This window comes from Hyperolius riggenbachi, chromosome 3 (genome assembly GCF_040937935.1).
Source record: "Hyperolius riggenbachi isolate aHypRig1 chromosome 3, aHypRig1.pri, whole genome shotgun sequence".
Classification (NCBI taxonomy): domain Eukaryota; kingdom Metazoa; phylum Chordata; class Amphibia; order Anura; family Hyperoliidae; genus Hyperolius; species Hyperolius riggenbachi.
Window position 1 is genome coordinate 158,226,511 of NC_090648.1, and position 15,091 is coordinate 158,241,601.

General features: G+C 41.0%; 1 protein-coding gene across 6 annotated transcripts in view; it reads right to left on the bottom strand.

Annotated features, from left to right (window-relative positions):
- ST8SIA2 (ST8 alpha-N-acetyl-neuraminide alpha-2,8-sialyltransferase 2) overlaps nucleotides 1–15,091 on the bottom strand; it is a 359,528-nt gene that overhangs the window by 69,579 nt on the left and 274,858 nt on the right. For all 6 annotated transcript variants that reach the window (XR_011030249.1, XR_011030250.1, XM_068275151.1 and 3 more), the window contains one exon: nucleotides 13,232–13,489. Coding sequence is in view for 4 of the 6 variants with exons in the window: in XM_068275151.1 (XP_068131252.1) it covers nucleotides 13,232–13,489 (258 nt within the window). In the remaining 2 variants the exon portion in view is untranslated. The remainder of the gene's footprint in view (nucleotides 1–13,231; nucleotides 13,490–15,091) is intronic.

The window sequence follows — 15,091 nt, forward strand, 5'->3', positions numbered from 1 at the left end:
CCCCCTTATGCCTGCGACCCCATAGGGCCCCTACAAGCGGGATGTTCGGGGAGTTCGGGGTTCGGCCCGAACATGCCGAACATTGCGGCCATGTTCGGCGAACTTTCCCGAACCCGAACATCCAGGTGTTCGCCCAACACTAATGTTAACTACGCATAGTGGGCGTAAGCTACCCGTAGCGGTACTTTGCTACATGTACATTCGTAAGCGTAGTTTTGAAACTTCACCTACGAACTACGATGCGTATATGCGAACTACGATGCATAAATTCGCACTGGCGTAGTTTCTGCTCACTACTGCTTTGTAGCTTCCTTCTGGGATTTGTTTGGTGCAATATTTGTCCCAAGAAAGGAAGTTAGAATATGTGCTCTTAATCTTTAGATATATTGATTATTATTATTGATTTATAAAGAGCCTACATATTCCGTGGCACTGTACAAAGTAAGGAACAAACATGGGGTACATAATAATACAGACAATGGTGTACACCAATATACAAGATACATAATTAGTGACAAAATACAAAGAATGATACAAAATACAAATTATAGAATTCGTAATGACAGTGATAAAATTAACATGATGAATAAAATGTATAATGGTTACCAAGACATAAAAGGGGGAGAGAGCCCTGCCCTTGCAAGCTTACAATCTAAATCTTGATGCACTGAATGCCTGCATGCTTGCACTATACATATTATAGAGCCAGAGTTAGGACAGATACAAACTTTGAGGAGCCTCTATACAGTGTATGTGATACACAAGAGAATGTATTATTTTGTTACAAAAACCACGGCTTATAAATCACCTGTGGGGATAGCAGTGGTTCCTGGATTATTAATTTGCCCGAAAACATTTGTGTGTGAGTGTGCAAAGGGTTAACTGATGTTTTGCTGAACAGTAAAGAACACATCCGCGATATGGTGTATGTCACTATGCAAAATAATGGCATTTTTTTTACTAACTAAAGCCTCTGCTTTTTAATTAGCTGTAGAGAAATGGGTTCCTTATCATTATGTTTGAATGAGTATTGTATGTAAGTGCACAAAGGGTTGATTGAATTTTTTATTGGCCAAACCCCCTTCAGCACCTCCATCTTATTTAAGTGTCCTCATTAGGGAGATGAGCTTGGATTCTGTGTATTTTAAACAATATAGGAGCCTGCCAATATTAGGGAGATAAAAAGAGTTCATATACAATATGACATACTTTATTACCATACCAAAGTAATACTTATAAAACTGCACTAATGCAAATAACTAAAAACAACTATGTTAATTTTTTGAGGAAAAAAATCTATACAGTCAAATCATATAAAACACAAAATGATGGCAGTTTCCCAATTTCAAACATAATCGATTGTTTACAGAACATTCATATATATATACATGGAATCGGGAACTGCCAAAATGTATGGCTGAAGCCAAGTCTCTGCATGCACAACAATACAGATGTAATGTGCTTGTTGCCAAGTACATATCAGTCCTTGCAAATTCCTCCTTCATCCAGCCTGTGATGTCATTTTGATGCCTTGGGCACCAAGACATAAATGAGTTGCCCAAAGTCACAAAGAGGAGACGGTGGGATCAAAACCTGGCTCGCCTACATCGTTATTAATCAAATGAGCTGTTCTCTTCTCACATCAATGCAAATGGAATGTTACTTGAGTTCAAACTTCCTTAAATAGGTATCTTCACAATTGCAATAGTAATGCATGCTGACTTTCATGCCAGTCTTTTTTTGAACAGCGATTCAATAAGCTTTGTACTCGGTATGGTTATCTACTTTTTAATCTTCGTTTGAGTTCTTTGCACCTGTTGATCTCAGAGGTGCTCGGGAACTGCTATCAGCTTCTGAGGGAAAGAGCTCTGCAGGAGCGCAAACACAGCTCCTTAGAAACCAAGGACTTGGCAAATCAAGTGTTCGGTGAATGGAATAATTCTCAGAAATACATTGATTTTAAATGTATAGTATTTTGAGAAAGAACACTCGAACATCATTGTCTCTATTCATTTTGGGCTGTAAGACAGGACTGGTTTGGGTTCCTGTGTGCATGTGCTGCTGCTCTTAGGACCCAAACAATTCTGCAAAGCAAATTGAGTGTTTCTGTCCTCCGCCATTTGCCATATATAACTATGTGACATGCTTCAGAGGAAATTTGTTCTTTTTCTCGGATAGACTTACAGTAGACTGCTGAGGGCTACTTAACAAATACATGTCTGTCTGTTTCACTTTGTCAGTAGACATAATTGCCACCTTGGGGCTTATGAATAACCTTCTCATCTTTTAATGCAAAATTAATACATATGGTTTCTTCATTAGAACAAATACATATGTAAAGTGCCAAGTGATATTGATTTCATTACAATGTATCAAAAGCTTATACTGTATTTAAAGTGATCCTGTAGTGGAAGGGATATGGAGGCTGCCATATGTATTCCCTTTGAAACAATACCACTAGCCTAGCTATGCTGCGGTTCCTGTGCTTCAATACTTCAAAACACTAAGGCTTGGTTCACACATAAAAAGGTTTCCAGTCCTCTCCTATCAATTTTTCACAGTTGGCATCAGTTTTGTATGTGTTTCTATGGCTGGGTTCACACATAAAAAGTGTACATTTCCAGTCTAGTCAGGTACAACTGAGAAAACTGATGCAAAACTGCGAGGACAGGACTGGATTAGAAATATACACATTTATGTGTGATACAAGCCTAACAGAGAACAAGAGTTCTGTGTAGTGGTATGAAGATCAACTGCTAAGCCCAAGACAGGAATTGTATAAAAAGGAATACATATGGCAGCCTCCATATACCTCTTACTGCAGGGTTGCTTTGACAATCTAAATATATAGAAAGTGGGACTAATCTGCCAACCAAGATAATGTGACTTTTCGTTTGCCACTTTGTGCTTTAAAACAACAGTTTTGCATTGTATCATAATTATTTTAGTAAATGGTATTTATAAAGCTTGCACTGAGGTGACTCCTTACTAGTGCTCGATACTTTGTCAGGGAAGAAAAGTACCACCAACTTTGTATTGCCCTTTGGTCAACTAAGTTTTTGTTATGACAGCTACTTGTTATAATAAAAGATCCAATACCCTCTGTAGTGATGATGGTCATGTCTAGAAGAACATATGGAGAAGCATGTGATCAGTTTGGTCAGGTGATAGATACATAATTCTCTGATTTGCTAGTCATGATCATGTACTAAAACACAATGTGATGACAACAAATCAGAGCTTTGAAAATCTATCTGCTGATCAAACTAATCACATGCTTCTCCATGAATTCTCCTAAGCATACCTATCCCTAACCCTCTGTCATCCCACTCGTAATTTTACCAATATTCTACTATTACATACCCTTACCTAACTCTCACATTACACCTCCCCTTCCTACGCTTAACACTAACCCCCCTACCTATGCCTAATACGATTCCCCCTACCTACACCTAACAAGAAACTCTTCACACCTATACTCAACACTAACCTTCGATGCTATCTATTGCCACTATCCTGTCTCCGTGCCACTAAATCAAATTGCTGTCAACGATAATTTTGAAAGCCGGAGTTCCACTATTGTATACTGGAACTCCGGCACCTGCTATACCCACAATGTATCCTTTGCCCAAGTTACCATGCCTGACGCCACCATAGCTGCAATTTCGACAGCCACCTATGGAGGCGCCAGAATTATCTGACGTGATCTGCACCTAAATTAACTGATCTGTGGGTCTCAATCCATAAACAGTTATACACACATTTTCTTTAAGAGCCTAGGCCACCTAGAAGACAAGTAAAATGTTAAAACTACAGATCTTATTTAATGAGGAATATAAGGAACAGTTGTGTTAAAAATATTTCCAAACACTAACCGAATGGATACCAGGGAAATTGCTGCAAACACTCTGTCTAAAAAGGAGACAAACCCTTTCGGTATGAATAGGAGCTGAAGTGAAATATGTTCATATTAGGGTAACAAGTTTTGTACAGCACCATGCACGTTGTTTGAGTATACCTCTCCCCATTTTTCCCATAGGGACCAGCGATAAAGGGTAGGAGTCTGGGCATTTACTGACCAGTATTACTGACATACAGTTGGTCAGAGCATGTAACTCCCAGCTTCTCTCACTCGCCGCCCTAGTGTGTTAGCACCTGCCGCATGTGAGATAGCTACACCCCGCTTTCACCTTACAAGTGGGGGGGATCAGCAAAGACCCTCACAGAGTCGCATGGTTGGCATACCCCTTTGATTTTATTGGCCGACACACGCCACAGACCTTATATTGTTAGTTGGTCTGTGATCTAACCAAGAGGTTTTTACATTTGGAGTTCATTTCAGCTCCTATTCATACCGATAGGGATTGTAAAAATATTTCCATACAGTCATGTATTAATGTAAGTAGGTAGTTAATTTATGTAGTAAGTGTTTTAATAACATGTATTGGTAAGCAAATACTGTATGTGTGCAACATGACAATAATCTCATTTTTTAAAGGTTTATATGTTTCCACTCTTGCACATCTTTAACCCAATTTGTAATGTATCTCTGTGTCTTCAGTATAAAGTAGATCTCCAGGAATTAGCAATACAAAAATCACAGAGAGCCCTTGTTTCCAAGATATACAAGTGGAAGGTCAGTCTTCCACAGTAGTCTACAGGAGATGCATGCACTATACCGCCAGGGTGTCAAACTTTATCCCATATTAAATTCACTTGTTCTCCTAAGTATTCTACTAGGTGATAATTTTGCATCTTCTCTTTAAAATAATGTTTTAGTATTTCACAATTGAAAAAGTTCCAAGAGTATTATAAAAAAAAGTAGTACCAATTTTATTTTCTTGCTTGCTGGGGGTTTAAAAGGCATTTTATTGTCAAGGTGTGAAAATATCATCGTGGAGAAAACGAAGGAAAAAAGTGAACTGCATATGGGTCCGGGGTGTATATGCAATTAACTTTTTCGCCCGAGATTTCTCCTAGGAGATAATTTTTATATTTTCTTTAAAATAACTTTTAAGCATTTTACAATTGAAAAAGTACCCAAAAGTTGGTGAAAAAGTACTATCAAAATTATTTCAAGTATTTTCTTGCTTGCTGGTGGTTTAAAGGGCCTTTTATGACAAGGTTTGAAAATATCAAAGGAGTAGAAAGGTCAGGAGAAAAAGTTAATTGCATATGGACCCGAAGCCCATATGCAATTACCTTTTTCTCTTGCGTTCTCCTAGGAGATAGTTTTCATCTTCTCTTTAAAATAACTTCCGCATTTTACAATAGAAAAAGTACCCAAAGGCTGGTGAAAAAGTACTATTAAAATTATTATTATTTTCTTGCTTGCTGGGGGTTTAAAAAGCGCTTTATGACAAGGGGCCATTTGCAATTCTCTTTTTCACCTGAGTTTTCTCCTAGGAGATAATTTTTCATCTTCGATTTTAAATAACTTTCTAGCACTTTTTAACTAAAAAAAGTATAAAAAATTAGGTGAATACGTGCTATCAAAATAATTTTGAGCATTTTCTTGCTTTCTGGTGGCTTAAAACGCATTTTATTGACAAGTTTAAAATTATCACCAACTCAGAAGAAAAAGTTAATTGCATATGGGCCCGGGTCTCAGACTTCATCCCATATTCAATTCACTTTTTCTCCCAAGTTTTTTCCTAGGAGATACTTAATCATTTTGTGATTAAAATAACTTTTCAGCACTTTGCAACTGAAAAAGTACAAAAATGTAAGTGAAAAGGCACTGTCAAAAGTTATTCTGAGTATTTTCTAGCTTGCAGAAGGCTTAAGAGGCAATTTATTAATAAAGTGTAAAATATCCCCTTGGAGAAAACTTAGGAGAAAAAGTGAATTGAATAAGGGCTTAGTCTGGTTGTCCAGGAAAGATAAGAAGCTGGGTGGCAGTTATGTGACTGCTATTGTCACCATTAAAATATGGTATTGGAAATGTCCTTCAGAACACTGACTACTGAACCCTATTTATATAGCCTTGGAAAATGCAGATGGCTGACTTGGTATATTTTTTTCTTTAAATTCCTAGAAATCCATTTTAGGAATGTATAAATAAAGGGTATTTTTCATGGCTTTGAATCCGTAGGTTTATGATTCTTACACAATGAATGTACTACAGCTCATTAGAGTGCAAATATTACTTTGGCACATTTTCAGATTAATATAATGGCGTCTGTGGACAAGCCAACAAGTTATAATTCACAGACTAGTGATTTTCAAGCCAACATAATAGTACAACTTTCCAATAAATAAGCTTCTTTACAAAAACAGTTCTCTGTCCAAATTCTAGCAATAAAGAAATGCTTGCACCAAGGCAACCCATTAAAAATATTACTTACCAAAATTAGTATTGAGTAGATTGGTGTATAAATATTGAGTAGATTTCTCATTGTGTGCTTATGGAACATAAACTGTTATATTATCTCCTGTAATCCAATAATCACATTTCATGTTCTACTACAGTACTTCAGTGTTAATGAACTAAAAAGCCACAAAAAAGTGTAAAAATATTTGGATCTGTAATTGTTCAAGCGAGAAAAAAAATACTCAAAACGATTTTCCTATTTAACAACCTTAAAGGGCAAGTCATGGATGTAAGTGTCACTTACTAAGGCAATTTGGTCATCTGGATGTGAGTATATGAAAAGGTAAGGGAACTTATAAAACTTTTAACAGAGACATATTGGAGTAATGGAGTCTGGCTGCATGTATTTAATGAAAAGAAAAAGCTCCCACTGCTGTACATGGTTGCAAACACGCATCAACTTTCTCTCCATTAAAGTACCCCTGACCTCTTTTTTTAAATAAAATGAGTTTAATGCTTTTATATTAGCTGTGCTGTGACATAAGAGTCACAGCACAAGCCTCCCCCTTTCACACCCTCCCCCCCCCCATGTCCCACACTCTGCTTATCCAAAATGCAGAGCTCACCGATGGGTGGGGGGGAAGTGTCAGTACTTCCTCCTCTCTGCCCGTCATCAGGAATGCCTCCTCCACTCACCGCTATTAGTTCCTATCTGCACAGCATGCTGCGCTGTGTGTGGTACTGAGGTAATTTAGTTCAGAACGATAGTGTACTAATCAGTGGCGTAGCAATAAGTATAGCAACCATAGCGTTGCTACGGGGCCCTACGCCACAGGGGGCCCGCCTGCCCGTACATCAGTTTTTTTTTTTTTTCGTTTAGTTTTTTTTTTTTTTTTTAATGTCGGTCCTGTCCGGGGCCCCCACCCCCATACTTTTAGAGCTGCGGGCCCCCCCCCCTCCCTGGCCCTCCTCCTTTGATAAGGTGGCTGTGAGGAGGGGGACTACTTGGGCGCAATGATACTCCTGGCGGCCGGCCCGACAGTTACTCTATAGTTCCGGCTTCCGGGCCGGCCAGCCAGGGAGAAGGAGGAGTGACGTCCTATGCGCGTGCGAGGGAGGGAGCGGACTGCTCAGGGTGCTGACTGTGCCTGTTGGACTGGAGGAGGCCAGAGCGGAGGAGAGCGGAGCGACCCGACCCGGCCCCACCCCACCGTGACCGTCCCACGCAAGCTGCCCGCAAGTAAATTAATACATGTGCCTGGCTGGCTGGTGTTGCTGGCTGCTGTGGAGCACGGTCGGAGGTGGGTGGGTGCTGGGGAACGGCCTGGCCGGGGGACTTGCTGTCTGCTGTGTGTGGGGGGGATGGGGGAAACAGAGAAGTGCTGGCTGCTGTGGGGGGGGGGGGGAGAGAGAGATGTGCGTGTGGGGGGGGGGGGAATGGGGGAGAGAAGTGCTGGCTGCTGTGGGGTGGATGGGGGAGAGAGAGGTGCTGTGCGTGTGTGTGTGTGTGTGGGGGGGGGGGGATGGGGGAGAAACGTGCTGGCTGCTGTGGGGGGATGGGGGAGAGAGAGGTGCTGCGTGTGTGTGTGGGGATGGGGGAGAGAAGTGCTGGCTGCTGTGGGGTGGATGGGGGAGAGAGAGGGGTGCTGGCTGCTGTGTGTGTGGGGGGGATGGGGGAGAGAAGTGCTGGCTGCTGTGGGGGGGATGGGGGAGAGAGAGGTGCTGTGTGTGGGGGGGGGATGGGGGAGAGAAGTGCTGGCTGCTGTGGGGGGATGGGGGAGGGAGAGGTGCTGGCTGCTGTGTGTGGTGGGGGGGATGGGGGAGACAGAGAGGTGCTGGCTGCTGTGGGAGACAGAGAGGTGCTGGCTGCTATGGGGGGGGGGGGGATGGGGGAGACAGAGAGGTGCTGGCTGCTGCCCCCACATAGTGATTGTCTGGTGAATGCTCCCCCCACATAGCGATTATTGTCTGCCGAATGGTCCCCCCCATAGCGATTATTGTCTGGTGAATTGCCCTCCATAGCGATTATTGTCTGGTGAATGCTCCCCCCACATAGCGATTATTGTCTGGTGAATGCTCCCCCCAAATAGCGATTATTGTCTGGCGAATGGTCCCCCCCATAGCGATTATTGTCTGGTGAATGGCCCCCCCATAGCGATTATTGTCTGGTGAATGCCCCCCCCCCATAGCGAGAGATTGTCTGGTGAATGCTCCCCCCACATAGCGATTATTGTCTGGTGAATGCCCCCCCATAGTAAGCGATTATTGTCTGGTGAATGCTCCCCCCACATAGCGATTATTGTCTGGTGGATGCTCCCCACATAGCAAATATTGTCTGGTGGATGCTCCCCACATAGCAAATATTTTCTGGTGAATGCTCCCTGCATAACGATTATTTTCTGGTGAAATGCTGCCCACTTTACGATTTCTGGTGAAATGATGCCCGCATAATGCTTATTTTCTGGTGAAATGCTGCTCTCTTTACGATTATTTTATGGTGAAATACTGCCCACTTTACGATTAATTTCTGGTGAAATGCTGCTCTCTTCACAAATATTTTATGGTGAAATGCTGCTATCTTTATGATTAATTTATGGTGAAATGCTGCTCTCTTTACGATTAATTTATGGTGAAATGCTGCTCTCTTTATGATTAATTCAGTACTGTAGAGTCGCAGTCAAGGAGTCGGAGTCGGGGGAATTTTGGGCACCCGGAGTCGGAGTCGTTGATTTCATAAACTTCGGAGTCGGATGATTTCTGTACAAAATCCACAGCCCTGTTAAGTATTAGACTAAGGAGTCGGAGCCATTTTGGGTACTCGGAGTTGGAGTCGTGGTTTCATAAACTGAGGAGTCGGAGTTGGAGTCGGAAGATTTTTGTACCGACTCCACAGCCCTGGATTAATTTATGGTGTAATGCTGCTCTCTTTACAATTAATTTATGGTGAAAGGCTGCCCTCTCTATGATTATTTTATGGTGAAATGCTGCCCACTTTACGATTATTTTCTGGTGAAATGGCGGTGGGGATAGCGGCGCGGGGGGGGGGGGGGGGGCCCATACAAAAAATTTGCTATGGGGCCCAGTCATTTCTAGCTACGCCCCTGGTACTAATACACTCATTAGTACACTATCGTTCTGAGCTAAATCACCTCAGGACCACATACAATGCAGCTCCGTAGGGCCCTGTGCAGATAGGAACTAAGAGTCGCGAGTTGAGGGGATGTTCCCGATGATGGGCAGAGAGGAAGAAGTACTGACACTTCCTCCTAGCCCATCATCAACGTTCTGTTCCAGTCAAAGATTTTGGCTGAGCAGAACGGAGGACAGTGGGAGCGCTAAAGAGGGAGGAAAGTGCTGTGAAGTGTTGTGATTTACATCACAGCTAATAAAAAAACGTTAGACGTAGTACCTGGCATGGGATGCCGAGTGGGTAGAATGGCTTTACAGTCAGCTGTGGCTGAGGATTATCCATCCATAACAATAGGAGAAAGTGGACTAGATAAGTATAAAATACCAGAACTGCATGGTATTGTGGGTTCTCTCTTCCAATCATAAGGGTAGGAGTTTAAAAACTTGAAAGCCTGGTCTGTCGCCATATATACTTTCACTTCAGGTTTGCTTTAAATTGGAACTTCTAAAACAATTTTTTAAGAAAACATGGAACGGATTGAAAATGTTTGTCTTTGTTAGAGCGATTCTCTTCACTCTCCCTGCTGGACAGAAATAAATGTCAGAAAAAAAGTGAATTGGCAAGTATATGGTATCGGGCATGTAATAAACCACCTTGGAGTAAAACACTAAGCATTGAAAATGGTATAGCGCATACCATTATATTATGAAAATTGTGCTGTAAATTATACCAGCGTGTGCATGTAACACAATAAATTCTGCATGAAGCTGTGACAGACGACTCCCCACAGAACCGTGAAACACCTTCTCAATGTGTACTGTAAAATACTGTAAATGTACTGTAAAATACTGTAGTCCAACCTACTTACTGAAGAACAATGTGCCACAAATAGAATTCGTGAAATGGCAGGAGTTGCCTCCCTGCACAAACAAAATGGCTTATGTCTACATACTGTATATAAAATGTTGCTCTGCAACACTTATAACAAAACTTCAAACTACATTCAACAGTGAGAAACAGCAACTGAAAGAGAACTATAAACAAAAAAATAAGTTCTTTTGGAGTTAACCCATACTTAAAGACTGGTATATACATAATAACAAATTCATCAAATTTGACAAAAAAGAGTTCCTTAATAGAGTTAAAGAGGAACTCCAGCCTAAACAAACATACTGTCATTAAGTTACATTAGTTATGTTAATTAAAATAGATAGGTAATATAATCTCTTACCCACCCTGTTTTAAAAGAACAGGCAAATGTTTGACTTCATGATGGCAGCCATCTTTTTGGTTGAAAGGAGGTGACAGGGAGCGTGAGACACAGTTCCAACTGTCCTGTGTCCTGAGCACCTCTCCCAGTTGATAGGCAATGTGAATAACAACATAGGAAATCCCATCATGCTCTGCACAGCATCAGGGAAAAAAAGCCCAGGCTTTTTTTCTTTGATGGGTGGAGCTTAGATAAAAATGCAGCTAAAAATGATGCTTTGGTAAGAAAAACAAAGTTTTGATGCTGTGAAACTGTTAAAGAAACACCAAGCCTTTTCAGTTCTGCTGAGTAGATTTTTAGTCCAGAGGTTCACTTTAAGTTTTAAAAATATTACTAAATTGGCAGGGTGGATTATCAGGAATCAAAAGCATATAAAATGTGATGTAAAACAGTATGATGTAAATTTATAGAGAATATCTATCCAATTGTTAAATCCTGTAGTAATATTTGGAGATTTAGGGCTGATCAGTATAAATGAAGGGGGTGGGGAGGGGGAGGCACAAATGTGAGAAGAGCTACACTAATTTATTCCAGATCACAGTTAACATAAACAGAGAAAAATAACTGTGCAATCAGTCCAGGGGGATAGCTGAGTGGGAAGATCTAAACAAGAAACAAGAGAAAGGTGCAAATCATTTAAGAACTAAGAAATAAGTGTTACAATAAATGGCAAATATACAGTACTTTGTTAGGTATAAAATATTTACACAGACACATACAAATTATTTTACGAAACATGCTTGAACTGCTCATCATTGATGGTAATCTGAATGCTTCATGGTCAAAGATTACAAAAGCAAATGTCTTTTTATGTTTAATGTTATTTTATAATTCTTCTTATATTTATCAGCACCCTAGTAAAGGCCCTACCTGAGTTTCAGCTGTATCCAGCGGCGCACCTAGGGCATTTGACACCCGGTGCTGGTTATTATAAGACACCCCCTCACCACCGCCACCCCTCCCAACTCCGCCCCCCCCCCAATAAAAAGGAGCGAGTGTGGCACACTAAGCGCGCCACATTGGGTAATGCTAGGTATAGGTGCTCCCTGTATAGTAATTAGTAAAGTGGGCAGCATTTCACCAAAAATCGTAAAGTGGGCAGCATTTCACCAGAAAATAATCATAAAGAGAACAGCATTTCACCATGAAATAATCTTAAAGAGAGCAGCATATCACCAGAAATCGTAAAGTGGGCAGCATTTCACCAGAAAATAATCATAAAGTGGGCAGCATTCCCCAGAAAATAATCACTATGTGGGCAGCATTCACCGTAAATAATCGTTATGTGGGCAGCATTCACCAGAAAATAATCGTTATGTGGGCAGCATAACCTGCTAACCTGCTAGGTCACAGCTGCTAGCAACCCCCCCCCCACAACACATGCACATACACATCCTGCTTGCTCATTCCCCACCACTGTCTGAAGTATATGCACACAGGGAGCTGCTTGCTTGGCAGTTGGAAAAAGCTGTTATTTTCCACAATGCAATGAAAACCTCTGTGAACCACAGACAGCAAACTGTCAGGCCCGGCCCTGTGTCCTAACTGCCCCGGCTGCGCACATGCTCAGTACAAAAAAGCCAGGGACACACAACCATTCAGTTGATGATGCAGGGACACTTGCATTTTATTGTATAGGGTAACATTACTGACATTCAGTTCCAGGTCAAAGAGATCCCTTCCTGTTTGTCAGCAGAAAGAAAAGCGCAAATCACCTAACAAAAGTACTTAGAAAAGTGCTCCCAATCGCTCAGAAAGCACTGGGAAAAGTGCTTACAAAAGCGATCAGCGACTGCGTTGGCGATTTATAATGTGAACTAAGCCTAAGGAAAGTTTACAGAAGAAAATGCTTGAAGAAACAAGAAGTATTCTGATAAAGAAGACTGCAGATAAAGAAGCATACAGAGGAAAAAAGACATTTACAGATGAAAGAAGAAAACAGTTGAAAATAGATGTGTAGAGATCAAAATAAGATTAGTTTATTAATTAAAATATTTATCTGTATTTCAGAGTTGTATCATAAAACTTATTTTCTACTGCTGTACGTTGGAGCACCTATACATCTGGGGTTTCCTCATGAATGAAGAAGGTTCACTGATTTCACTAGAAGTCCCCCCTTTCCATGGCCCCCTCCACATGCATGGAGATAGTTACCTTAACCTCCCATAGCACAAGGTGGGGATATGCCCCTCCTTCATAACATTGGACAAGAACTATTTGCAAGGGTGATGGAAGAGTTGTGTTGTCCTCTTATTCAGAATGACTCTGGACCATGTGGTTTGGTTGCTTTAGCTAAGATGGTTGATACCACGTTGTGTCACTTTGTTTATACCAGCCTTCAAGAGGACATAGGGTTAAAGCGACTCAAGGGTGAAGAGGGCACATTTTTAAAAAATGATTACAAAATTATTTGTCATACATCCACTTCTGGCCACTTTTGCTTCCTAAATGTGCCCACAATTATTTTTGCAAATGTATCATTGTGCCGCAACATCAAACATCACAGTCCCTTTATTACCTTATGACAAAGTCGTGAGAGTCAATTTCCTCTCCACAGCTGCTGTTGAGCAAAATGCCAGAGTTGCCCACAATGGCGCATGTCTTAAAGTGCTTGTTTTTCAGAGGAGAAGTTCTAGGCAAAAGTTCATACAAGTTCTTGGATATATTCATAGTGCTGTCTCGATCAAAGATGTAATGGATTATATCACCCGGCTTCAAAGTCCCCTTCAAAACTGAAATGTCTCTTTCGGCATCCAGGAAATGTAATATTTGTTTCCTGAAAGACAGAAACAACAGGATTAGCTCTTAGCATGATAGAGGCTTTCAGATGGACTTAAGCAGAAGGTATTCCTCAGTTCTTTGATCTGGCCTATCAGTATAGCTCCAGAGAATCACTGGAACATGCTGCTTTTCTTATTGAAATTCTGAATTTCATAATAAATCTTAAACCAGCTGTCAGAAGTTTACCAAAGTTAAAAACCTATATGTGCATACTAACATTGACATAACAGTGAAGAGCACTTTTATCAAGTAAAAGAAATAAGCAGCAACTACTTTTCTTCCACAATAGAATGGATCTATACTGTTCTATTGCAAAGGCCATGCTCATTATAAATGTTATTATACTACTATTATTTAGCATTTTTATAGAACTGAAGTACTTTGGAGAGGACACCAAGCAAGTCACATTGTGGTACACAATCTAAAGATCCTACTGAAGACTAGGACAAATTTTAAAGGAAGCCCGTTAATCAACCGGTAGACAGCCAGCATTATCCACAGCAAGAACTCCAGGTTACATGCAATTTAAACAGAGGTACAACTGCACTACAGAAGAGAGGTTGTGACGAATTAGACTGATGTGACCACTTTTAGTACCTGGTGGTTTAAGATTTTGTGAGTAGCCAACTGTACCGTATCCTGGGAGGTCGAGCCCGTGTTTCACTGGTGTGTGACCATGGGGGAGTTAACCTTGGCTGCTGTACTTGGGAGTGATCGAGTGCATGTGCTATACCATGGACACAGTTCACATGCCAGACAGTTATTCTATTTTGAGATACACAGTGGAACATGTTTTTAAGAAGAAAGAGTGACATCTATATGATGAACATCAGGCCATTTGAATGAAACTGAAGTTCAAGAGTGTTGTTTATAATTTGGTGGTAAACCATTTGGTGACCAGTGTCATGTTTTAATCTCGTACTGTAAAGCTAATACCAATTACATTTTTGGAACTGCAATGTTCTTGCAAGTGGATTAATGCTATCACCTAGAGCTAGCAAATCTTTCAGCCTACAACCTTTTGGGTTAACAAGGGACATCTTTGTGTCAATGTCTTATTTCTGCATTCAAACTACTATAAAATAATCTATTAGTATGTTTGAGTGGTTTAAAGGACACCTGAAATGAAAGGGATATTGAGGGTGCAATATATTTCCTTTTAAACAATGCAAAGCAAATCAGTTTACTTAACGCAAATGTGAAGCGTCCTGAAAAAGGTCAAATACTCACCTATGGAGAGGAAAGGCTCTAGATCTCATAGAGCCTCCCCGATCCTCTCTTGGTGTACTTGATCCCCTGCTGTCCCTGGTTCAAATTTGTCGACTCGGGAGCCTCTGGAAGCACTTGTGTGCCCGAGTACTTCTGAAGATGGGCGGCTCCAAACAGCCCATGTGCTAGTGCACACCAGTGATCCAAGAGGTTCATGTAAATAAACTTTTACATCCATTGAATAATGGCTTCTCAGTGTAATTTATGGCTATGGTGATAGTTGTGTTCTGAAAGGATATCTTGACCACTTCAACATCCTATAAGAGCAAATAAAAGAAGGAACCTTCCTACGTAGTAATCACTGCAGAGAGTGTTAAGGAACTCTTGA